Genomic DNA, 24,197 nt, shown 5'->3' on the forward strand with positions numbered 1-24,197 from the left:
TAGTTCTGTAATTTCTTATTTTATTGAAAATATAGCTATAATCGATAACATTTTTATAGTATTACATGACCTGGGTTAGCTTACAGTTTGAGAGGGTGATAATGGCAGTGGAAAACAGTGGCTCATCAAAGGTCACAGAGAATGCCAGTGCATGAGGTGGGATTTAAAACTGGTTTTTCCCTAGACCAGTGGTGTAGCCAGACACAGTATTTGGATGGACTCACTATTAATTTGGATGGTCCCTTCCACTCCTCCCCGGAGATATGAAAAAAAAAAAAAAGTACAGGTTGTTTACACCTGTCCTGCATCCAGCCTCCTGCCATCTTCCCTGTGATCTCTGAACCCTATTCTTCCGCTGAATACCTTTTTATAGATATCCCTGGTCCAGCAGCAATCCATTTTTGCTGCCGGCATCTGATCTTTAGGCTTCCCTCTGCCACACCCTGCTCTCACTGATGTCAATTCCTGTTTCCTGTCTGGTGGAATGTGGCTGGGATGGACTCCTTAGGGGGTGAGGTCTCAAATTATTGTTGAATATGAGTCAAGTTACCGTGGAAGAGCGTACATGTACCGCGTGCCATGTGAGGGAGGGGCGGGAGCCTCCGACTTAGCCTCATCCTCCAGGGCTGGTGAACTGCTGTGAGTCTGGGAAATGGGTAAAATATATCACCCGGGACCTTTTTCTTGCATTGATGCAATGCGGAGGTGCATGGCATCCACAAGTGCTCAGCTGGAGAATTTGCAGGCTTCATTTACTACCTCCACATCAGGCTTTTCCCTTGAATTTGTAAATCTTATGTGGAGATCCTTTCTGACACGTCCAGGTCAAGGGGCGCACTACCTTTGATCCAGGGGGGCGTCTCCTCCGGTGTCTGCTTCTCGTGTAAGCAAGCTGGCTCCAATGACCTTTCGGATCTCAATGGGTCTGATGGCATGTCAGACTTCATGCAGCTTTTTTCCCAGGATTCTGATTCAGCCCTGGGTGACTCCGGATCCATGTTCTGACCTGGTGATCCTGAAGCCTCCCTGGCTCTTAACCAAAGAGACGAGTCTCGTGTTCACCGCCTTTTTCGGTTGGTCTCAGTTCACCACTTTTATTTTTGATACGGTGTCTGAGTTGAAGCTGGAAGCTCAGCCCTTAATGTCCAAATGCATGGTCATGAGTGGCATTAACAACCAGACTTCCTTTCTGGTTCATCTGGATACTACTGTCCTAGTCACGGAACATTGGGAGACCTTGGAGGTGTCCTTGCGAATTACTAAGGCCATGGCTAAACTTTATTCCATGGTGCCTGAGTTCCAGCAGCTTGCCTGAGTTCCAGCAGCTATTTGCCCAGGTGAAGATGGATTCGATGGTCACTCAGTTCACCAAGCTCCAGTACTTGGAAAGGACAAATGACTTTCTCCTTTCTGACACTTATTCGTGCTTACCAGCCACTCCTGGCTTGTCAGGTCTGTGTCTAAGGCCTCTATTGCTAGATATTCGCATGGTGATCTCTTTGGTGTACATTGCTTGTGGGAAACAGCCACCTGTCTCTCTCGAGGTACACTTCACCAGGAATGTCGCCTCTTCCTAAGTAGCATCTTGGTCAGTTCCTCTGTTCTCAGAGATCTGTCGGGCAGCTACTTGCTCTACTCTTCATACTTTTTCCAGATTTTCCAGAGTGGATGTAGCAGCTCAGGAGGATGCCACTTTTGGGCTCTCGGTCTTATGGGCAGGCTCTTCTGTCCCTCCCTAGACACCAACCACTACTTTGGTATGTCACCACACATACAGATTCTGGAGCAGATGTAACTGAATGAAAGATTAGGTTCTTACCTGGATAATCTTCTTTCAGTTAATCTACTATGGATTCCATACCTTTGTCTTTCCTATATCACCTGCTTTCTGCCTCAGATATTTCTGTATTCCAGGCCTGGAGTTCCTCCCCTGTCAGCCAGATGGCTAAACACCAAGAAACTTGGTATGTATAAGTGTATTCCTCGGCTTCTGGCTCCCTTAATGTTAGTGCCAGTTGCACACAGCAGGTTGTTTCTCTTTGGTTGCATATCAGTTGTTATGAGGTTTTCCTCTAAGTCTTGTTTTCTAAGTTACAGACCAGACCAGAATTGCTTGTTGTTGTGTTCCCCTCTTCTTTTGTCTTTTGTTTCACTGGAGCTCGATTTGCTTTGAGATTAAGCTGAGGTGTGGCCTGGGGTCCACGAAGATCGCTGACAGGAGGGCGCCAAATCCCTCCTGCTGGACCTCCCCAATGAAACCCCTCAACCCCCCTCCCAGGCTTATCTTGAAAGTTGGCTGGCCGGCCGGGTCTTCCCACCGACCTGCCCTGCCCCTTTTCGGTCCATCCCAGAGGAGCCTAAGGCCTGATTGGCCCAGGCGCCTAAGGCCCTTCCTATGGGCGAAAGGCCCTCTCCCCCCATAGGAGGGGCCTTAGGCTCCTCTGGGATGGACCAGAAAGGAGCAAGCCCGCCTCATTTCGATGGAGGTGGGCCTGCCGGTGGGAAGACCCGTCTTTCCGTCCAACTTTCAAGGTTAGCAGGGGGGGTGTCCAGGGAGGAGGGGTTGGGGGTTTTGTTAGGGGGTCCGGGTTGGGAGTTTTTGTTGGAGTGGTTTCATTGGTGGGGGGTCTGGCAGGAGGGATTGGGCACCCTCCTGCCAGCGATCTTATGGGAGGGGTGGGGATGTGTGGGGATGTTCTGGGGGGGTCTGGCAGTTGGGATTGGGCACCTTCCTGCTGGCGATCTTCAGGAGGGGGGTTCTGGGCATGAGGGATTAGGCATCCCTCCTACCACGTTCATTTGATAGAGGTGGGGCGGGGATGGGGGACTGGCGGCCGCAATACTTATCACAGCAAGGAGATCCCTTGCCGCGAGAAATATAGTGGCCATGTCTACTTACAATATATTTGGAATGTCGGCTATCGATGGAACTTCAAATTAATACCATGGTTAAAAGTTCATTTTTATTAAAAAAAAAAAAAATTGAGACAGAAAATAAATAGAGCCCTTAAAATTAGCTGTGACTGACCAATCATTAATACTTTCTAAATCAGATTATTGCAACTCAGTATATGGGTTGTACTAAATCATTAATTAGAAATTATTCAGAATACTGCAGCCAGGCGTGTTTTCTCTGCTGGTAAGTATGACATGCATCTCCTTTCTTGATGTCATTACATTGGCTGCCAGTAGAAGTTCGTATTTAGGCTTAAACTGAATGTATTGATATTCAAAACTGATCATGGATGGCCTCCGCAATATTTTATTCAATTGGTCATATCTTCCTTTAAAACATCAAGATTTAACAGTAGAGATGTTGAATTTTCCAATTGGTAAAAGGTATGAGATATATATATAAAATAACATCCCAATAGATGCGAGACAAATATTATTATTTCATATTTAAAAAAATGATTAAATCTAAGCTAGTTGAAGAATTTTTAAAATGGTTCTTACCTTGCTAATAATATCTTTTCTAGTAGCTAGGTGTGTCATTCTGGACCCCTGTCCTGTCATTTATTTCCTGCGCCTGCCTACTGTCTCAATCAGAATGTTTGTATCCAAACTGCACTGGCTACCAATGGAAGCGCAAATACAGTTCAAATTTGTATGCATCTGCTTCAAACAAATCTGGGGCCTAGCACCTTCCCACCTGCAAACACACTTTACTCTACACAACTCCACACGAACAACCAGAAACAAAAACATCTTCGCCTCTCCTAAAATTACTGACTGCAAATACAAATCCTGCCTTGACAGAACCTTCATGTTCCAAGCTAACCGACAACAATCCTGGCTGGGAAACTACATAAATAAAACCAGACAGACCTACAACGCATTCCGAAAATCTATCAAAACCACTCTGTTTGACAAATTCATCACCTAAACAGACCAATCCGCGCTCTCTACGCTTTTTTCCCCCTACAAACCCGAAGCAATCTTCAGGCAATTCCTACCCCTCTCACTTTCCCTCCCCCTTTCAACCCCTCTTACATTCCCTCCCCTACAACCCATTTCTTCTGTAACTTTCCCCTCATGCATTTGTAATTCGCTTAATGTCCAGCCTTCTTTCGATGTGAACCGCCTAGAAGTCATCTGACTATGGCGGTATAGAAAAATAAAGTTATTATTATTATTAAACCTGCAAGTTGGATTCCCGTCAGACCTTAAGCGTATGGAGTAGTCTGTCTATTGCTAAGATACTTTGGGGTATTATTTGTGCTCCATTAAAGATTCTGTTTGGCATGATTGTTTTGCCATTTTGAGCATTGAGTGGTTAACATGTTTGTTAAAATTTCAGAGCAGAGTAGACTTGTTCTTCGGGGAGTTTCCCTGTGCCCCTGCTTTACATCTGTTCTAGAAAGGGCGCTTGCCTGGTTGGAACTAACTATGTGTGTGTGCGTGGGGGGGGGGGGGGGGGCGGCGAGCAGCAGAGCCCTCCGTGAGGTAGGAGGGATTCAGAAAAAAATCCGGAGTGGATTCCTTCTGCAAGGCTTGCGCGCACTGATACATAACCTGCTCGTCCAGAATGACACATCTATCTACTAGAAAAGATAGTAGCAAGGTAAGAACTTAATCTCTTTTTATAGGTTAATATTAGTGGAATTTTTTAAAAAAAATCTTATTTCCTGCTTTATTCCTGTTGTTTTTGTCCATTTCCCTCTCCCCTTCCCCCATCCCCACCCAAAAAGCAAAATATGAGGTGGAAGTAGAAAGAAACAGGAAGAAATGCCAAGTTGAAAACATAATCCATGTGGCTAAGAAACAAATTGCTATTTTTGGTTTAACTGCCACTTTGCAAGTTATGATTCATTGAAATACCATCAGAACAGTTCTCCCTATTTTTTTCTGTCCTAATAGAAAGTTGTTTTGAATATGCTCCTCTCTTTCTTGCAAGTGGAAGAGGCAGCAGCAGCTCCTGGTTTGCTTCAATGTGTGTACGTATTCTTGGAATGTGGTACGAGTGTAAACGTGCCCACAGTATCACTTCCAGTGCTGTGTCAAAAGACTCTTTCACTGAAGACTGCAGATAACTAGTGTAGCCAAATAAAGTTTTGGCAGTGGGTTAGACTTCCTGGAAGATGTAAAGCTAGCTAGTAACTAGATTCAGTGAACCAGGCAAGGTTGTTTTGTTTTTTTTATATTTCTTGTTGTGTTTCATCATATTGTGTGGGAGGTTTGTTTTTGTGTGTGTGATTTTTTTTTTAATATTTCTTGTCGCTTTTCATCATATTGTGTGGGAGGTTTGTTTTTGTGTGTGTGATTTTTTTTTAATATTTCTTGTCGCTTTTCATCATATTGTGTGGGAGGTTTGTTTTTGTGTGTGTGATTTTTTATTTTTTATTTTTTTACTTTATTTGAGCAGCTTGAGATAGAAGCCATAGAAGGGCTTGGCCATACTGATACTTCTCTGCTTTTACACACCTCCCTCCTTATTCACGGTTTCGGCACCCGCGGTTTCGACTGTTCACGTTTTTTTTGTGCTGGGACCCTCCCCCTCCCCCTAGTGAATCGACCTTACCTGGTGGTCTAGCAGTGACGCGGGGCGGGAGTGATCTTCCTACACTCTTGTCCCGTGCAAGTCATCAAAAATGGGAATTCTGGGCAGTCATTTTCGATGACGGCTCCGCACAGGGCAGGAGTGTAGGAAACTCACTCCTGCCCCGCGTCACTGCTAGACCACCAGGTAAGGTCCAGGACTCAACAACAGCAGCACACAGGGATCTGAGGCTTTTTCTTTAACTAAACTAAACCTTAAGTTTATATACCGCATCATCTCCATGGATGTGGAGCTTGGCACGGTTTACAAGAACTTAAAATATAGGAAGAGAAGCCATATTGGTAGGGATGGAGGATGGAGAATCTCTCTAGGTAAGAAGAGAGCTGGGTGGCGACTATGGCCTCTAGCAGTTTAGTTAGGAGAGGGATATTTGCTATGGGGCGGTAGTTAGATGGTGAGGAAGGGTCGAGATCGGCTTTTTTCAGAAGAGGGGCCAAGGCAATGTGTCCCATTTCTGTGGAGAACAGGCCCGATAGTAAAACAGAATTTATAAGCCTGGTAAGGGAGGAGATGACCTGCGCGGGAATGTTTTCGTAAAGGTAGGAAGGGAAAGGATCTAGGATGCAATTGCAGGATTTCAGTTTGAGACAGAGTTTAGAGATCTGGGATTCGGATATGAGTTCAAAGGCAGTCCAGGATCTATCAGCAGGGATAGGGCTGGAGTCATTGGGAGGCAGAGAATTAATAACGAAATTAATAAAATTTCCAGATTAGACTGAAAGAAGTTTTCAAGCTGCGAGAACCACGGCTCTTTGGATATTGAATTTTCCTTAACAACAATATTTAGAATACAGTGGTACCTTGGTTTACGAGCATAATCCGTTCCAGGATCATGTTCGTAATCCAAAATGCTCGTTTTGCAAAGCAAAGTTCCCCATAGGCTTTAATGCAAACTCAGAAGATTCGTTCCACAACCGAAGTTTGCAATGGTGGCTCAGGGGTGAGTACCTGCCTGCGGGTGCTTCACAGCAATTCGAAAGTGGTGCCTTCCTTGCCTCGGGGTCCCCATGTGGTTGCCCTCCTGCTTCAGCGATGCCTCTGCCGTCCGTCAGCGCTCTCCCGGCTCCCATCTAAACCGGCCACCATCCTGAATGAGCATGCGCGACTTCACCTCTCTCCTCTCCTAAGTCAGAAGCTGCCCCGACAACACGCTCACCACGTACGAGCACGCAGGATGTAATTAAACTCTGAAATTGGTTGCTGGAGAATGTGATGAAATCAGTTAGCTTAGCAGGATTTAAAAAATGTTTGGATAATTTCCTAAAAGAAAAGTAATGATAAGCAGCATAAAATCTGTTTACTACATGGGATCTAGCTAGATACTTGGGATGTGGGTTGGTCACTGTTGGAAACAGGATACTGGACTTGATGGACCTTCAGTCTTTCCCAGTATGGCAATTCTTATGTACCCTACTCCATGCTCTTTTCTCCAGCATTCTCCTTTCCATTATGATTTTCCAGTCCTCCTCCTTCTCTCCTTCCATGCTGTTTCTCCAGCCCTCACTCCCATGCTTTTTTTTTCAGCCCCCCTCCCTTCCCTCCTCTGTTCTCCAATGCTGTTTCCCCTGATGTCCTCTCTAGCTCCCAACTCCCCCATCTACCTCCTCCCTGGGCCTCTTTGCAGTGACTTCCTGTTCCTGCATAGGAGGACATGGCTGGATTTTCCTGGATGTATGTGTATGTGTGCAACAGATGAATCCAGAGACCAATGGGATAGCACACATCTACCAGCAGGCGGAGATAAAGAAACTGATTAAGAGGTTGTCCTATTGGCTGGCACGCCCCCTGCATCTCCAGTATTCTCTATCTCCCAGCAGGTGATGGTCGCTATTCAACTAGCTCCTGGATTCTGGCTGTGACTCGGCCTTTATTTTCTCCTGTTGAGGCTTTCTCTTCAGTGAGCTGGCTAATCTATTTCTCCTGTTGAGATATTCTCTTCAGTGAGACAGGGGTGTCCGGCTAAACGGTGCCGGCTTTAGAGATTATACTTGGGCCCCCCCAGGTCCCCGCCTCACCCTCCCTCCGATGATAGAGGGTCTGCCTTAGTCCCTATTTTTTCTTCTTTCCCTTAAAAAAAAGGGACTCCACAGCTGCATTTTTGCCCTGGTAGTGCTGAGCAGCCGGCATTTCCCGGCATCTACCGGCACTGTTCAATAGGTTGTGAGTATGTGTTTCTTTCTACTGCTATTTGAACTTTGTGGTTGTGTGAGAGCTGCGGGTTCTTGACTATGGCAATTTTGTTTTGCGGTGGAAATTTGGTTTTGTATGGGGTCCCTTCGGTGAAGGGCCTACCACTTGCTTGAGGGAGCCAGTGCATTCCCGCGCATAAGTTAGGAGAGCTTCTTTTCATTCCCTGACGCTAGTGCTGTGGCGTTGGTAGTTTCTGGGGAGTAGTTTTCTCGGCGTTGCTGCAGCCCTTGGGGAGGTGCATATTTCTGCGGCTCACAGTATGGCCTCGGGGAGGTGAGGACGGCTCCAGGTGTGTTATGCAGTGATGGGACTGGAGCCGAGTCTTTCCGGAGCGCGAGTGGCGCGTGCTTGTTCTCCACTGCGGTGGAGAACCAAACGCCTTTCCTACTTTTCCTCCCCGAGGTGTATTTTGAAATGTGTATTATAAAATGTGTAGGCCGCAGGTTATATATATACTTCGGCTATGGGCTGTGAGTCTGTTGTTGCGGCACTGTTCTTGGAGCCGGCCTGTTTTGGCGTGAAACAGTCACACGCTTGGGTCGCCTGCACCGCGTCGCTCGGGGAGTTATTTTAGGCGGCTGACTTTCTCAGCGCGTACCTCGACTTCTCCTTTTTGGGGCTGTGTGCTTCTGGTTTTTACAGCACTGTTCTTGGAGCTGTCTGGTTTTGGCGCGCAACTGCCACGCGCTTGGGTCACCGGCACCGCAGCATTCAGAGAGTTATGTTATGCGGCTGACATTCTCAGCGTGTACCGCAGATTCTCTTTTTCAGGCTTGAATACGTCAGCCCTGTTGAAGACAGCTTTGAACCATGTTGCGGTGTTCAAGTTTGCTGTGTGTGGGTATTCCACGGACTTCACTTGACGAGAAGCAGCTAGTTGTTCTTGGGGCTGTCCGGTTATGTCCCTAGGCACTTGCACATACGGTTCTGCCCTGGGTTTGTCCGCCTGCGCTCAGTTATGCTACGTAATGGGTTGGCTGATGGCATGGTGAAGTAGATGACAAGGGAGTGCCCGTGTTTCATTTGGGTAGTTCATTCCCTAACTCGGGGTTCCTGTAACGTGAGGCTGTGTTGGAGGTTTGATTAGTCTTTCTGCCTATGTACAGTGCTGCGTGTGTCTGGTAGTGCTCTAGGTATATTTCTTCACAGTAGTATGAAGGAATTCTGAGTCGGGGGACTCTCTTGGGGCCTGATTGCACTTCTCTTCTTCTGATGGGCCAGAGTGTCTCCAGGGTTGGCCGATTTTTCAAGCTTATCGCGTAGAGGTTGTCATCATGGCGCGTGCTAGACGGCCCTCCAATCTAGTAGAACGGTCTAGAAGGCTGCTGATACCTAGAGGCGGGTACCTCTTCTTACGAATTCTTAGGTAGCATGCGCTGTATGCCTGACATCGTACCTTAAGCTCTCTTTTGGAGTGGAAACATGGTCTGTTTTCCGGCAAGGTACAGATTGTTTCTATGGAGAGATGAATGCTGCTTCTGGATTACGCCTAGTCAGTCTTGTCTTCCCTTTGCATGCATGAAGTTAAGGCGGGTTGCAGAGTGTCCTGCTCCCTTTTATATCGCTTACTGGGTTTTTCTAGGTTTGCATTTTTGAATCATCTTATTCTATTTCAGATTCTTTCTTTATGTCACCAGGTATTGATCTTCCAAAGGTTATGTTCGTGCGAGACCCCTTTTTCAGTGTTACTGGTACTCGGGGCAGTAGTTTTAGTTCTTCCGGATCTGAGGGCAGTCATTCCATTTACTTCAGGGTGCCTAAAGTGGGGGAATTGGTCAGACGGGGGCTGGATCTCGTTCTGGTCACTTAGTTTCTCAGAGTTAGACATTTCCAGAGAATAGTTTCTCAGAGTTAGACATTTCCAGAGAAAAACAGTGAGAATATTTACAATTTCCCTATGGACACCGAATTTGCACTATCTTCGCTTAGCTCTCATCGAGCAGCGCTATCAGTTTTGGCGGATGCCATTTGGCCTAGCCACGGCTCCATGGACATTTTAGAACATGAGGGCAGTAGTGGCGTTTTGGCGCAAACAGGAGATTCAGGTACTTTCTTTCTTAGACGACTGCTTGATTCAGATGTATTCCAGCCAGGTCTTCACCTGTGGTTTATGCTTCCATTTGGAGGCTTTTCCTTTCTTGTGTACTTCTCAACATTGGAACTCTTCCTGAGTTCTATGCTTTATATTCTTTCTTTTTTGGCACAAGCGTATTGCCAAGGGCAATTACCTTCAGCGTTCAATTCCCTTCAGCTTCAAGTGGCAATCTTAGCTTGTTACAAGGGCTTGGTATCTCGCTCTTCGCTTACTTTTCAGCTTCATGTAGTTCAGTTCCTATATGGAGTACAATATCTTCGTACACCTCTTAAGAAGCCCTGTCCAGAGTGCAATCTTCCGGTGCTTCTTCACAGTTTCCAGAGGGCTTAGTTTCAACAATATCTTTTGAGACTCTAAAAGGCGGTACCGTTGAACACGGTGTTTCTTGTGGCCATGGCTTCCACTTGACGGTTTTCTGAGTTGCAGGCCTTGTACGGCGGGCATTCTTATTTCTGATTTACAAATTCTGGGGTGTCAGTTAGGATAGTACCATTATTTCTTTCTAAGGTGGTGTCATCCTTTCTTTTATGCCGCTCTCACTTTTCCTTCCTTCTTCCTGGGAGGAGGAATGGGGAGCCAAACTTTTCATATCTGCATTTTTTAAAAGTGCGTAGCATTCTCCGCCATCTGTAGGTTTCTCACGACTTTTAGTCATTTAGATCACCTCTTTTTCAAGGGATATAACAAACGTATGGCAGCGTCCAAAGCCTCCATCGCTCAAAGGGTCCAGGAGGGCCTTCTTTACGCTTACTTGGCGGAAGAACTTCATGACCATTCAGCCAGAGCCATGGCAGCTACTTGGACATAGTCCACAGTTTTTTTCCTTGGAGGAGTTTTGTCATACGGCTACTTGGTCTTCCAAGCTTACTTTATCTCAGCATTACCGGTTGGATGTGGGGGCGCATGCGGAGGCAGCGTTTAGTGCTTTGGTTGTTGCGGAAGCGGCGTTTGCTTCCCACCCAGTTTGAGGATTGCTTTGCTACATCCCATTGGTCTCTGGATTCATCTGCTGCTGTTGCTAAGGAAGGAAAAATTATGTTCTTACCTGTTAATTTTCTTTCCTTTAGACGGATTTTGACTGTCGGTTTTTTCTGTTGCAACTTTCGGCGTCTGTTCTTATTGATAGTTGTATTCGGTATTATTACCTTTTGAAATTTGTTATGGGAAATAAGTTTTTTACATGCTAAGCATATTGATGGTTACGGATGCTTGGGCAAAGAGCGATACTGGAGATGCAGGGGGCGTGCCAGGCACGCCAGGACCACCTGTTAATCAGTTTCTCTATCTCTGCCTGCTGATAATTGTGTGCTATCCCATTGGTCTCTGGATTCATCTGCTGCGTCTAAAGGAAAGAAAATTAACAGGTAAGAACATAATTTTTCCATATATATATAAGAACATAAGAACATAAGAAAAGCCTTCACCGGATCAGACCGAGGTCCATCCAGTCCGGTGATCCGCACACGCGGATATATATATATATATATATATACAGTATATATAAATGCACACAGACATATAAGTCCATAGAGACATTTGCTTAATTACTGAAACATAGACTATTTCTTTATGTACAAAATTAGGACTAATAACAAAATATATTTGAAGTTTGAACAAAGAACCTGAATAAAAAATATGGTAAATTTTATCATTTTATACTTATATATAGTATGTTTTAGGTTTGGTTTTGTTTTTAATTTAAAAGCTGGAGATGGTATACTTTTAATGATTCCAACTCCTCCCAAAATTGCTTCCGATGCCACAGTCCTAGATTTAATGGAGTAAAGTTAATTCCATAAAGGAGATTTCCTCATTAGTATTTATCCTTAAGAGGATGGGGAGGGAGTCTTTTTCACCAGGTTTCCTATCCTGTGTGGTTGCAGCTGCCTGCATTGATCATCCAAGAGTAAAACGTGTTGAACGTTTTGATATTTTTTTTTAATCTTTAATATCCCCCCCCCCCAAGTTCTTGCCCATTTGTTGCATGTTGTATATCTTTGGTTTTACTTTTTTTGGGGAAGGGGGTTAGAGAAAGGGAGGAAGCAGCTTGCTCGAGAGCACAGGGTGTCTGACCTGAGGCTGGCGGCATTCACATATTGAATTACTGCATTAAGAAGCTTTGGGTCTTATTTTGTTCGGGACAATTAAACAGCATGCAACGTGGTATAATTTGTTTTTGCTGCAGCTGTGTTTTAAATAAATACATTTAACATGGTGCTCCAGTAGAATGGAAAGCTGGTTATTTGTTCAGAAGCCGACAGTAGCAGGAGCGTCCTTTGTTGTAAAGACATTTCCTTATGAATTTGTAGCATGCAATACCTGAACATGCAGAAAAGGACACGGAACAGAAATGAGCTAAAAGTCTTGGACCAGAAGTCTACTTCAAAAGCAAACAAACAGAAAAACCTGTCTGGTACCTCCTATGTCCTTAGTTATCCAGAGTTTGTCTTGTTGTTTCAAAACCAGCTTATTGGAGATTGTCAGAGATGTCAGTGATTGTAGCACTTGACTTTCATAACACAGAGGCTTTACTCAGTGAAATCCTGTCAGTAATTTTTATGAAAACTTGCCTCTCCTAATTTAAAAATATGTGCATATATATTTTTTTCTGTGTAAATACCTCGAACTTGAATGTGTATTTCCCTCTGGAAAAGAGAACACTTAGCGCCAGATTCTATAAATGGTGCCTAGGTTAGGCGCTCTAATCGTGGAAGCTTAACTAAATTTCATTCGCAATCCAAATTAATTTTAACAAGCTTAATTGGCGTGGTAATTGATCACGAACAAACAAAAACCAACTGCAGATGTGTACAAGATGCAGGCAGAATTTATTGTGACATATAAATTTATAAAAACCTTTTTCCCAAACAAGGGACCCGACACGGTCTGTGTTTCGGACAAACCTTCGTCATGGGTCCAATATGCAAAAAGATTTGAAAAATATGCCACAAAAAATATGGAATAAAAAATCATAAACCAAAAGGTCCAATGTGCCAAGAATCGCCAACTCCTGTAAAGCGTCTCACAAAATCCCGTGTCGGGTCCCTTGCTGGGAAAAAGGTTTTTTAAAATTTATATTTGTCACAATAAATTCTGCCTGCATCTTGTACACATCTGCAGTTGGTTTTTGTTTGTTCCTGGTTGGTTTTTTCTGCAGATAAGGTTGGACCTCTCCTTCCTTTTTTGTTGCTCTGTGGTAATTGATCATGCCATTGATCTTTAATTAAAAAAAAAAAAAAAAAAATCAAAAGTTGTACACAGAATTCTGCATGATGTCTAATGAGGCCTACCTGAAAAGTAGGCATGGTTAGGGGCAGAGAATAGGCATGGCAGAATTAGGCATTGCTAGGCATCTGAGATAGGCACCGGTAAATTAGTTCAGGCAAAACCTACCAGCATCTACCTCTAGGATGACGCCTAAGTCCGCTTAAGTGCTGCTAGTTGTGATTCTATAAAGGATGCCTAGTGATTGTTTGACAACCGCACACACCGGCGCCTAAAAGATAGGCGTGGTTCGGTGCCATTTATAGAATCTGGCCCTTATTGTTACTGGTGTTCTTAAATGCCTCCTCTCTGCCTTCGTGGAGATTGTGGAAATTAAATTTTGTGGAGTCACTTTCTGCAACACTGATTCATTGGAGACCTCCCTTCATCAAAGATGTGCATATTTTCCCTCTTGTACTGATAAAAGTTTTATCTCTGATTTACAGATTCAGTAAAAATAGCATATCCTGTTAAATATTTATACTCAAACTTGTCCTCAAAATAATAAGTCAAAAACTAATAGCCCTCCAATTAAGATGAATACAAGAAGGAATCTTTTTCAAATAACTTGTTAACTATAAATAGTAATATTTCAAGTATGTATATGTATGTATATATATATATATAAATATATATATATATATATGTTTGAAAGGTGAAAAGACCTCAACTGTCTTTGGAACAAGTCCTGTCAAAGAGGCCCCTTGTGAACTATCATTAATCTCATGTACCTTTCTATTTATATTAACTCTTGTCACGATTAAAGTCTCTTTAATTAAAAACTTTGTTTTATTTAAACATTTTTAATTTTCAAAACTTAGTGAAGTAGCAAGTACTGAATCATAATAGATATTGCTTTGATGTTTAGGCTTGATAACTTCTTGAAACCTAAAGTACTTAGCTTTCTGTACTGGCAGCTCTTAGCTATGTAAAATGGCTTTAGGGATAACTTGGCTGATATTAACAGCTCTCAGCTGGGTTTCTTACTGTACTATACTCGCCATAGCATTATTTGGGAATGCATATGGCATTTTGGAAACCAAAACTCTGTTTGACAATTTCATTTGTTAATACAAAATAAAAAAGTGAATGCACAAGACTGCAAAATAGGAGATCATTATAAAAGGCTTTTGTGGCTTTTACATGTATAACTTGCCAGTGCATGTAAATAGCTATTTTAGAAAGCTGATATTTACACATGCAACTCTGCAGCATGAATAGCTTTCAAGGGGGCACACTGTGGGCTAAAAAAGTATGCAAGTTTTTAAAATTTTACAATGGCACCACATGCATATTTTAAAAATCCACTGGATGCTGGTGTTTCCATTTGCCACGAAGCAAGCGTGTCTGCTGACTGATCATTTGGATGTGAGGCTTGCATGAATGATAGAGGGGAAAATTGTGCTTACCTCTGTAGTGTTTAAAAAGTATCTCAAAAAGTTATAAAAACAAAATCACTATGCTCCTTAATTGGTGGGTCTTAATTTTTAGGTTTGTAAAATTCAGCACTTACACGTGCTCAGAATCCTGATTGATGCCACCCTTGTTTGCTTCATTGCGTTCTTTTTAATATGACTGTTTCCACTATACGTGTGCATACTGTATATTTCCCATTCTCCTTATATGTATTTTACAAAAGCTCTCTGTTTAGTTAGCCTTTTGTAAAATACTTGGGGAACTGTGCATGTCCCTACTTAGGACATCCTATGCAAATTTGGGCTTTATTGTGCTTAGTCCCCCAGATTCTATATATTGGGCACAGACATTTGGGCACAATGGCACCGATTCTGCAAACTGTGTCTAGATTGTAGGCAGCTGTGGGCGTCCTACAGCTCTCTAACCAGTCAATCGGGACGCACGTTAAAAAAAAAATGCTTCCCAGGCAGGTCACCTATATTGACGGCGCCTCTGGGAGTCTAGGGAGGGCTGCAAGCCCACTTAAAGCTAGGCTGTAGCCTTATGTGAACCTAGGCGACCATACATGTCTCCCTAGACCACCATACATGTCTCCCTAGACCAGCGGGAGACAAGTACAGTGTAGGCCAGCAAATTGCTGGCCTACATTGTAAGTAGACGCGGCCACTATACTTATCGCGGCAAGGGATCTCCATGCCGTGATAAATATAGTGGCTGCAGCAGCCAGTTCCCCCCACCCCCAAATGATCGCGACAAGGAGGGAGCCCAACACCTACTGCCTGAAGACTCCCCACTTCCCCGAAGATCGCGGCAGGAGGGAGCCCAACCCCTCCTGCTCGAAGACCCCCCCCCGATCGATCATGGCAGGAGGGAGCCCAACCCCTCCTACCTGAAGACCCCCCCACCCCGAGAATCACGGCAGGAGAGAGCCCAACCCCTCCTGCCTGAAGACTAGTCCAGCCCTCCTGCCTGAAGACCCCCAACCCCTGACAACTGCTGCAGGAGGGAGATCAACCCCTCCTGCCCCGAAGACACCCCCATCCAACCCCCGAAGATCGGGGCAGGAAGGAGTCCAACCCCTCCTGCCTGAAGACCCCCATCTCCCGACGATTGCTGCAGGAGGGTGCCCAACCCCTCCTGCCCAAAGACCCCCCCACCCCGAAGATCGCATCAGGATGGAGCCCAAACCCTCCTTCCCAAAGACCTTCCCACCCTGAAGATCGCTATAGGAGGGAGCCCAACCCCTCCTGCCCAAAGACAACCCCCCCATGCGCGGCATGCCAACTCCCCCCACTATCCTGGAAAGTTGGCTTGCCGGGTCATACTACTGGTGGGCCTGCAGGCCTGCCTCCGTCAAAATGAGGTGGGCCTGCCCCTTCCCGGTGCATTGTGGGATGCACCGGGGAGTTTTCCAAGGCCTGATTGGCCCAGGCACCTAAGGCCCCTCCTATGGGCGGGGCCTTAGGCACATGGGCCAACCGAAGATAATTTTTCAGGTTAGTGGGGTTAGGGTTAGCCGGGGGGGGGGGTGTCTTTGGGCAGGAGGAGTTGGGCTCCCTCCTGCTGCGATCATTTCGGGAGGGGGATGATGACGACTGGCAGCCGCTGCCGCTATACTTATCACGGCAAGGAGATCCCTTGCCTTGATAAGTATAGCGGCCGTATCTACAGTAACCGACATCGGTAACATGAACGTCTGTTACAGAATCGGGTTTAATTTAGACAGGTGTAGGCCCGATTCTGTATAATCCGAGCCAGTGTGCGCATAAATAAATTGACTAATGAGCGGAGCTCGGAAGCATCAATAATTGGGTGCTAACAATCAATTATTGTTAATTGGCACTCACTGCATGCTATTCTATAAAGCACAGTGCCTGACTTCAATCACACGTACAGTATCTGAAAAAGGGATGTGTCGAGGAGGGGGTGTTATTTCAAAAGGCTGCATGCAGATTTATAGAATTTCTTCAAAGCACATCTAAGTTGGGTGCGAGCATTTACATCTGCTTTTAGCAGGCATAAGTACAGCACCCAAATGTTGGGTGTGGGATCCGTGCTGAACACTATTCTATAAAGCAGTGTGTCCCAAGTCGATCCCAGAGTCCCCCCGTGCAAGTCAGGTCTTCAGGATATCCACATTGAAAAGCGATCTGCATACAATGGAGGCAATGTATGCAAATTGATCTCATGCATATTTATTGAGGAAATCCTGAAAACCTGACTAGTAAAAGGGTACTCCAGGACCGACTTGGGACACGTTGCTATAAAGGATACGCTCCCTTTACATAATAGCACTTAGTGCTCAAGTTTTCTGATGCTGAATATTCAACACCATTTATTGAATTCCCTTCAGTGTGTATAATTTATTTGTCAAACTGCCAGATTGTTCTTTAGAACTAATAACTGTTTTCCTTTCTTTGGAACAGATTTCATTGAAAATGTCTATGCCTCTTCTCTAATCAAACAAGAGTTTAGAGTGTCTGAAGCTAATGAAGTCAATGAGAAGGGGCTGCAAAAGAACAGTATCACAGTATCCAAAAAACGCAAATGGTTCCAGCAGAGTACCCAGAGGTCCCCATTTCAAGAAGAAAACCAAACTAGTGTGAGGAATCTAGACGAGATTTTCCAGGTACCCAAATCATCCAGTCCGAGACGTGGAAGGCTTCCAGCTCCCATGAAGCTCCCTGTTGGACACATCGATGTCATAGCTCAGAGCAGCACTGTAAAAATTCACTCTCCCTCTGCCAGCCTGTCCCCCTTAGGAAACTGTGTATTTGATATCAATGAAGAAAATGATGCAGATGATGAAGGAGAAATCTGGTACAATCCCATCCCTGAAGAGGATGAACCCTGTCTTGAAGGGATTTGTCCTCTGAATTCTGACTCTCGTGCCTTTGGTTTACAGAAGAAGGTGTGTGATTGTGTTAGGACTAGAGTGCCCGGGCCTACTGGAGGTCTTCCATATTCTTCAGAATGTGTGGGGGCTGTGCAGACGGCTCTTTCCAGTGAGATTAATGATGTGCATTCCTTACATTCCACCGACTACTCTATGCAGCTGCATAAGTGGAGGTTTGCATGCAAGACTCCGATAGGGAAGACTGCAGAGGAGAAACCTTTGTGCAGATCTTGTGAAACAGGTAACTGGGGTATATTTTACTTATTGTATCTGACAGGGGGTCCAGTTAAGCATTTCCCAAACTATTTCTCCCCCTTTCAGCAAAGGAATCCTTTAGTCATATATTTTTAATACCTGAAGGGCCATTCTAGAAATCATCTATATAAAATCTATATTTTTATAGCAGTTAATCTTTATTACTAGAAGAACAGAACACTGCATGAAATCAGATAAAATGAGATGATATACTGCTTTTCATAAGAACATAAGCAGTGCCTCTGCTGGGTCAGACCAGAGGTCCATCACACCCAGCAGTCTGCTCACGCGGCGGCCCATCAGGTCCAGGACCTGCACAGTAATCCTCTATCTATACCTTTCAGTCCCCTTTTCCTTCAGGAAATCATCCAATCCCTTCTTGAAACCCAGTAGCATATTCTGTCGTATCACACCCTTTGGAAGCGCATTCCGGGTGTCCACCAACCTTTGGGTGAAGAAGAACTTCTAGCATTGGTTCTGAATCTGTACCCTCTCAATTTTTCCGAATGCCCTCTCGTTCTTATAGTTTTCGAAAGTTTGCAAGATTATAAAAAATTTCAAATATATATTAGTTACACAGTGATCATACTACCCCACCCAAATTAAAATAAAAGCCATCAGTTCAGTATATCAAATAATCCTCCTCTTCCAGCTATATCTCTCTGCTAAATACCCCACCAAAAGAGGATGACGTTTTAGCATTTGAGTTGATGGCACAAGCATAAGAATAACCTTACTGGGTCAGACCAATGGTCATCAAGCCCAGTAGCCCGTTCTCACGGTGGACAATCCAGGTCCCTAGTATCTGGCCAAAACCCAAAGAGTAGCAACATTCCACGCTATCGATCCAGGGCAAACAGTGGCTTCCCCCATGTCTTTCTCAATAACAAACTATGGAATTTTCCTCCAGGAAATTGTCCAAAGCTTCTACTTGTATACTGTGCTGATGGTACACTCTTTGTCGCAATTGCTAATAAACACAATTAAAAAAAAAAAGTCAGCTATACTATCTGCTAACGAATGAGATCTCATTTTATGTTTAAAGTCTTTTGAAGTTCTCCGGCTGGGCCTGCTCATAGATTCAGAAATCCTGATAAACTAAACTAAACTAAACCTTGGGTTTATATACCGCACCATCTCCACGAATGCGGAGCTCAGCACGGTTTACAGGAAGAAGGATGAGAGAGGAACTACAGTGGAGAGATTAAAGAGTTAGGTGTAAAGGGGAAGGTGAGAGGCCTAAGAGGGGGGAAGTGTTACAGTTTTGAGAATAGCCAGGTTTTTAGGTGTTTGCGGAAGAGTTGGAGGGAGCTTGAGGTTCGGAGTGGGGAGGTGAGGTTATTCCAGATCTCAGTGATTCTAAAGGGGAGGGATGACCCAAGTTTGCCTGCATGGGAAATACCTTTTATGGAAGGGAAGGATAGTTTAAAAATTTGGGAGGATCTGGAGGAAGTAGGGGTTGGGGAGTTCCAGGATAGAGGGATAACGGCAGGAAGGATGCCATGTAGGATCTTGTAGGCCAGACATGCACATTTGAAGTGGATGAATATTTAGCATGAATTTGCAGACTGGAACTAACTGGGCTTAAATTCTATATATGTCGCAAAAAAAAGTGTTATTCTAAAAGCTGCGCTTATACCCCCTTTTTACTAAACTGCGATAGGGGTTATTAGCACAGGGAGCCGCGTTGAATGCTCCGCACTGCTCCCAACGCTCATAGAGTTCCTATGAAAGTTTGGAGCAGTGCGGAGCATTCAGCGTGGCTCCCTACGCTAATAACGGCTATCGCGGTTTAGTTAAAGGGGGGATAATTAGGCATGGCCATTTGCACCAACAAAAATGGGCTGCAAATGCCCGCACTTAAATTTAGGCACATGCCATTATTCTATAACTGCGCATGTAACTTAAAAGGTCGCCCCTGATCCGTCCATTTTTATGCCCTCTTGTGTGACTTGTGCATAAATTTTAGGCTCCTAATTGATTCTAATTACCACTAATTATTGTTTGCTAAACATTGGCGTTAATTAGCTTGTTCAGTTAAATTGCGCACACAATTTGGGTATGTGACCAAAATTGCATGCAGAACTTATGCACTTTTTATAGTATTAGGGGGATGAGATCCACTACTGTCAAGCTGGTTCTTGTAGAAAGAGGAGGCCAGTAAAATTAAATTAGATGAATGATAAGATGGATGCTTAGTTTAATATTGACATTTATACTCTGTTTAACCGATAAGTTCTAGGCAGAATTGACGTCGGGGGGGGGGGGGGGGGGGAGGGAAGGCTTGTGGCCCTCTTGCTCCTGCCTCCATGCAGCTGCCTTCTAAAATGGCTGGCGTGACCTTTTGCGACATTTCCTGTAGTACCACGAGGCAGGAGTAAGATGGCCACGTTTCTGCCACGAAGACCTCCCCCTCCCCCTCTCTGATTCACCAGGTACCTGATTCGGTAGGTCCAGGGGAGGGGAATCGGGGAGGTTGGGAGGGAGATTAAAGAAAGGGTCAGGGAGAGCAGCAGCCGCATGGCAGAAGAGCTGCATATGGCTCGCGAGCCACAGGTTGCTGACCCTTGCCCTAGCATATTGTGGAGTGTTTTGATTATCTGCCCCCTTTAAGAAGTTATCACTTCATTGTGCCCAGTTGGTATAATGTTGTTCAATAGGGATTTGTGAGAAAAGCTTGTTGAAAGACAATTGCTCTTTCTGCCATATTTGCAAAGATTTATTTCTATATACCCTGCTGTGTAACATATACAATACAAAGAAGCATGCTTTTACTTAATGAGTGGGGTGGAAGGAGACGTACATAGATGGATCAGAAACTGGCTGGAGGGTAGAAAACAAAGGGTAGGAGTGAAGGGTCACTACTCCGACTGGAGGAGGGTCACGAGTGGTGTCCCGCAGGGCTCGGTGCTCAGGCCGCTGCTATTTAATATCTTCATAAATGATCTAGAAACAGGAACGAAGTGCGAGATAATAAAATTTGCGGACGACACCAAACTATTTAATGGAGCTCGGACTACAGAGGACTGCGAAAAGTTGCAAAGGGACTTGAACAAATTAGAAGAATGGGCGGCGAAATGGCAGATGAAGTTCAACATTGAAAAATGTAAAGTATTACATGTGGGGAACAGAAACTCGAGGTACAACTATACAATGGGAGGGATGTTATTGAATAAGAGTACCCAGGAAAGGGACTTGGGGGTAATGGTGGATATGACAATGAAGCCGTCAGCACAGTGTGCAGCGGCCGCTAAGAGAGCGAATAGAATGCTTGGTATAATCAAAAAGGGTATTACAGCCAGAACGAAAGAAGTTATCCTGCCGTTGTATCGGGCGATGGTGCGCCCGCATTTGGAGTACTGCGTCCAATATTGGTCGCCGTATCTTAAGAAGGATATGGCATTAGTCGAGAGGGTTCAAAGGAGAGCAACACGTCTGATAATAGGTATGGAAAACCTGTCATATTCTGAGAGATTGGAGAAGCTGGGTCTCTTTTCCCTGGAGAAGAGGAGACTTAGAGGGGATATGATAGAGATTTACAAGATCATGAAGGGCATAGAGAGAGTAGAGAGGGACAGATTCTTCGAACTTTCGAAAAATAAGAGAACAAGAGGGCATTCGGAAAAGTTGAAAGGGGACAGATTCAAAACAAATGCTAGGAAGTTCTTCTTTACCCAACGTGTGGTGGACACCTGGAATGCGCTTCCAGAGGACGTTATAAGGCAGAGTACGGTACTGGGGTTCAAGAAAGGATTGGACAAATTCCTACTGGAAATGGGGATAGAGGGGTATAGATAGAAGATTACTGCACAGGTCCTGGACCTGTTGGGCCGCCGCGTGAGCGGACTGCTGGGCACGATGGACCTCGGGTCTGACCCAGCAGAGGCATTTCTTATGTTCTTAATGTAACTTGCCTTGAGCTACATCTAAAAATGGTGTGAGCTGAATCCAAAATTCCCCTTCATTTCAGAGATGTTTGTGAAAATGGCTGACTTGGTAATGCTTTCAAAATAAGGGGCGCTTTTACTAAGCTGTGTTAGGCACAAAAGTTTGACTAGGACGAGACATACTAAAATGTTCCACGCTAGTTTGCTATTTGCTCGCGGTAATTATTTTCTTTCCTTTTTTCAGGTGGCATATAAGGGGCCAAGAATGGGCATGGATATGCTAATAAGCTAGTGCATATCTATTATAGTTTATTTAAAATTTAATATACCACTTAGTTTACTAGGATTCAGGTGGTTTACAATAAAACGTATGAGGGCATTTCAAAAAGTAACAGCAAATTGAATATTTTGAGATTATAATTCAATTAGACTTAACAAATGATATGTAATTTTTCTACAAAATCACCCTCCCTTTCAACACACTTCTCATACCGTTGCACCAACTTCTTTATTTTATTGGAAAAAACATTTTTGATTGTGCCTTCAGCCAGTCTTCACATGTTGAGGAAAGTGAGATCCTGCTTCCGCCAACAACATTTTGCTGCCCTTGTACAATCAATCATTCTTTCCATCTATCTAAGTCTAACCAAGAAAAATCTTCAAAGACTTCAGCGGAACCAGAACACTGCGGCTAGGTTGATCTTCGCAAAAAGCAAATTCAATCATGTTTCCCCGCTTCTGTCAAAACTTCACTGGCTTCTGGTGATTTCTAGGATTCACTTTAAATGTACCTGCCTAATTTTCAAGATCCTACATGGCATTCTTCCTCCCCTAATCCCACTATCCTGGAATTCTTCAACACCTGACACTACCAGATCCGCCCACAAACTCAAACTATCTTTCCCCTTGTTAAAAGGCGTCATGTATACAGGTAAATTAGGGAAATCCCTTTTCTTCAAATTCACTGAGCTTTGGAATAACCTCCCTGCCCTGCTGCGGAACCTAGGCTCATTCCAATTATTCCGAAAGCATCTGAAAACTTGGATTTTCTCCAAAACGTAAAGCTATCTATTTAAAATGTAAATCCTCTTCATAACCTCTAATTTCTTATTATGTCCTTCCTTCAGTTATTGAATTACCTGTAAACCATGTCGAGCTCTATCTTTATGGAGATGATGCGGTATACAAACGCAAATTCATCACTTCTTTGACCTTGTCATCCCTTCCAAATCTTTGTCCTCTCAAAGCGTCCAAACACATGATAATCAGAGGAAGCAAGATCTGGGCTGTATGGAGGATGCTGTAAGATCTGAAATCTCAGTCTCCGAATGGTGTCAAGAGTTGCAGTGACCATGTGAGGGCATGCGTTATCATGAAGGAGAAGAACTCTTTTAGACAATAGTCCTCTCTGATGGCTCTGTATTTTTGGCTTTAGCTCCTCCTCCAATATTGCACTGTATTGGACACTATTCATTGTTTCATCCTTTTCCTGATATTGCTCCAAAATTAATCCATTCATATCCCAGAAATGATTGAACAGGACCTTTGTAGCAGAGGGTTGAGACTTGAACTTCTTCTTAACTGGAGATGATGTGTAATGCTATTATGAAGACTGCCTTTTGCTTTTAGGCGCATAGTGATGCACCTCAGGTTTCATCCCCTGTTATGATATATGCCAAGAAGCCTTATCCTTCTTCGTTATACCATGCCGAAAAGGCTGAGGAAGTCTGCACACAAATCATCTTTTGCTCATCAGTCACCATCCTAGGCACCCAAATTGCGATACGTGAGAACCTCCGTGACAATGATATTTTTGGATCCAATTCCCTGACCAGAACTTCTTAAGAAATGTGCTTGTTTTCATGAATAATGGCATCAGCACGACCCACCTTCTCATCAGTGACTGTTGTGCTGGGACAACTGGAGCGTTCCTCATCAGGAATTGATGTAGCTTCTGGCCAGAAGAGAAGGAGGGACTCTGCGGTAAGAAGGATCTGGTGGGAGCAGCCCTGCATGCAGGATGCGTCTAACAGCTGATAGGCCCATCCCAGGAGGTGCGATGAGGCCGAGCCAGCCAGGAGAGTCACATGTTTGTTGTTGGTTATTTTTCTCCCCTGTCGGCCATCAGGAGGGTGCGAGAATGGGGGGGCTGTTGGACCTGTGAGAGGGAGGGAGGGCTGATGGACTCGAGAAGGGGGGGAGGGAGTTGTTTGGGCTACTGGACGTGGACCAGCTGGAGCTGAAGGGAAAGGAGATAATTGCTGGATCTAGTCTGGGGATTGGGGGGGGGAAGGGAAATAGGTGATGGGCCCATGTGGTGGGTGAAGAGAAGCTGGAGGGAAGGGAGAGGTGCCAGACCCATACCTGGGCGATGGAGGGAGGGGGATAGAGGTATTGGACTCATGGGAAGGGGGCTAGAGGGAAGGTGGAAGGGTGCAGGACCTGCAGGGAGGAAGAGAGAGAAGGAAAGAGAAAAGCTGAACCAAGGGAATGAAGGAAGAGTGAGTGAAATATTGAACATAGTGGAGGGAGGGAGGAAAGAGAAAGTGTGAGAGACACATTGGTATAAGGGAATAAGAGAGGAGAGAAGCTGGACACAGGGAGATATACAAAAAGAGGGAAGATGGTGGACAT

At 44.6% G+C, this 24,197-nt stretch overlaps 1 protein-coding gene across 2 annotated transcripts in view; it reads left to right on the forward strand.

Moving 5' to 3' along the window:
- The window catches only part of SYDE2 (synapse defective Rho GTPase homolog 2), a 110,621-nt gene that overhangs the window by 14,741 nt on the left and 71,683 nt on the right, over window positions 1-24,197 (forward strand). For both annotated transcript variants that reach the window (XM_033916982.1, XM_033916983.1), the window contains exon 3: window positions 16,952-17,662. In XM_033916982.1, the coding sequence (XP_033772873.1) occupies window positions 16,952-17,662 (711 nt within the window). The remainder of the gene's footprint in view (window positions 1-16,951; window positions 17,663-24,197) is intronic.

Source organism: Geotrypetes seraphini, chromosome 12 (genome assembly GCF_902459505.1).
Source record: "Geotrypetes seraphini chromosome 12, aGeoSer1.1, whole genome shotgun sequence".
Taxonomy (NCBI): Eukaryota; Metazoa; Chordata; class Amphibia; order Gymnophiona; family Dermophiidae; genus Geotrypetes; species Geotrypetes seraphini.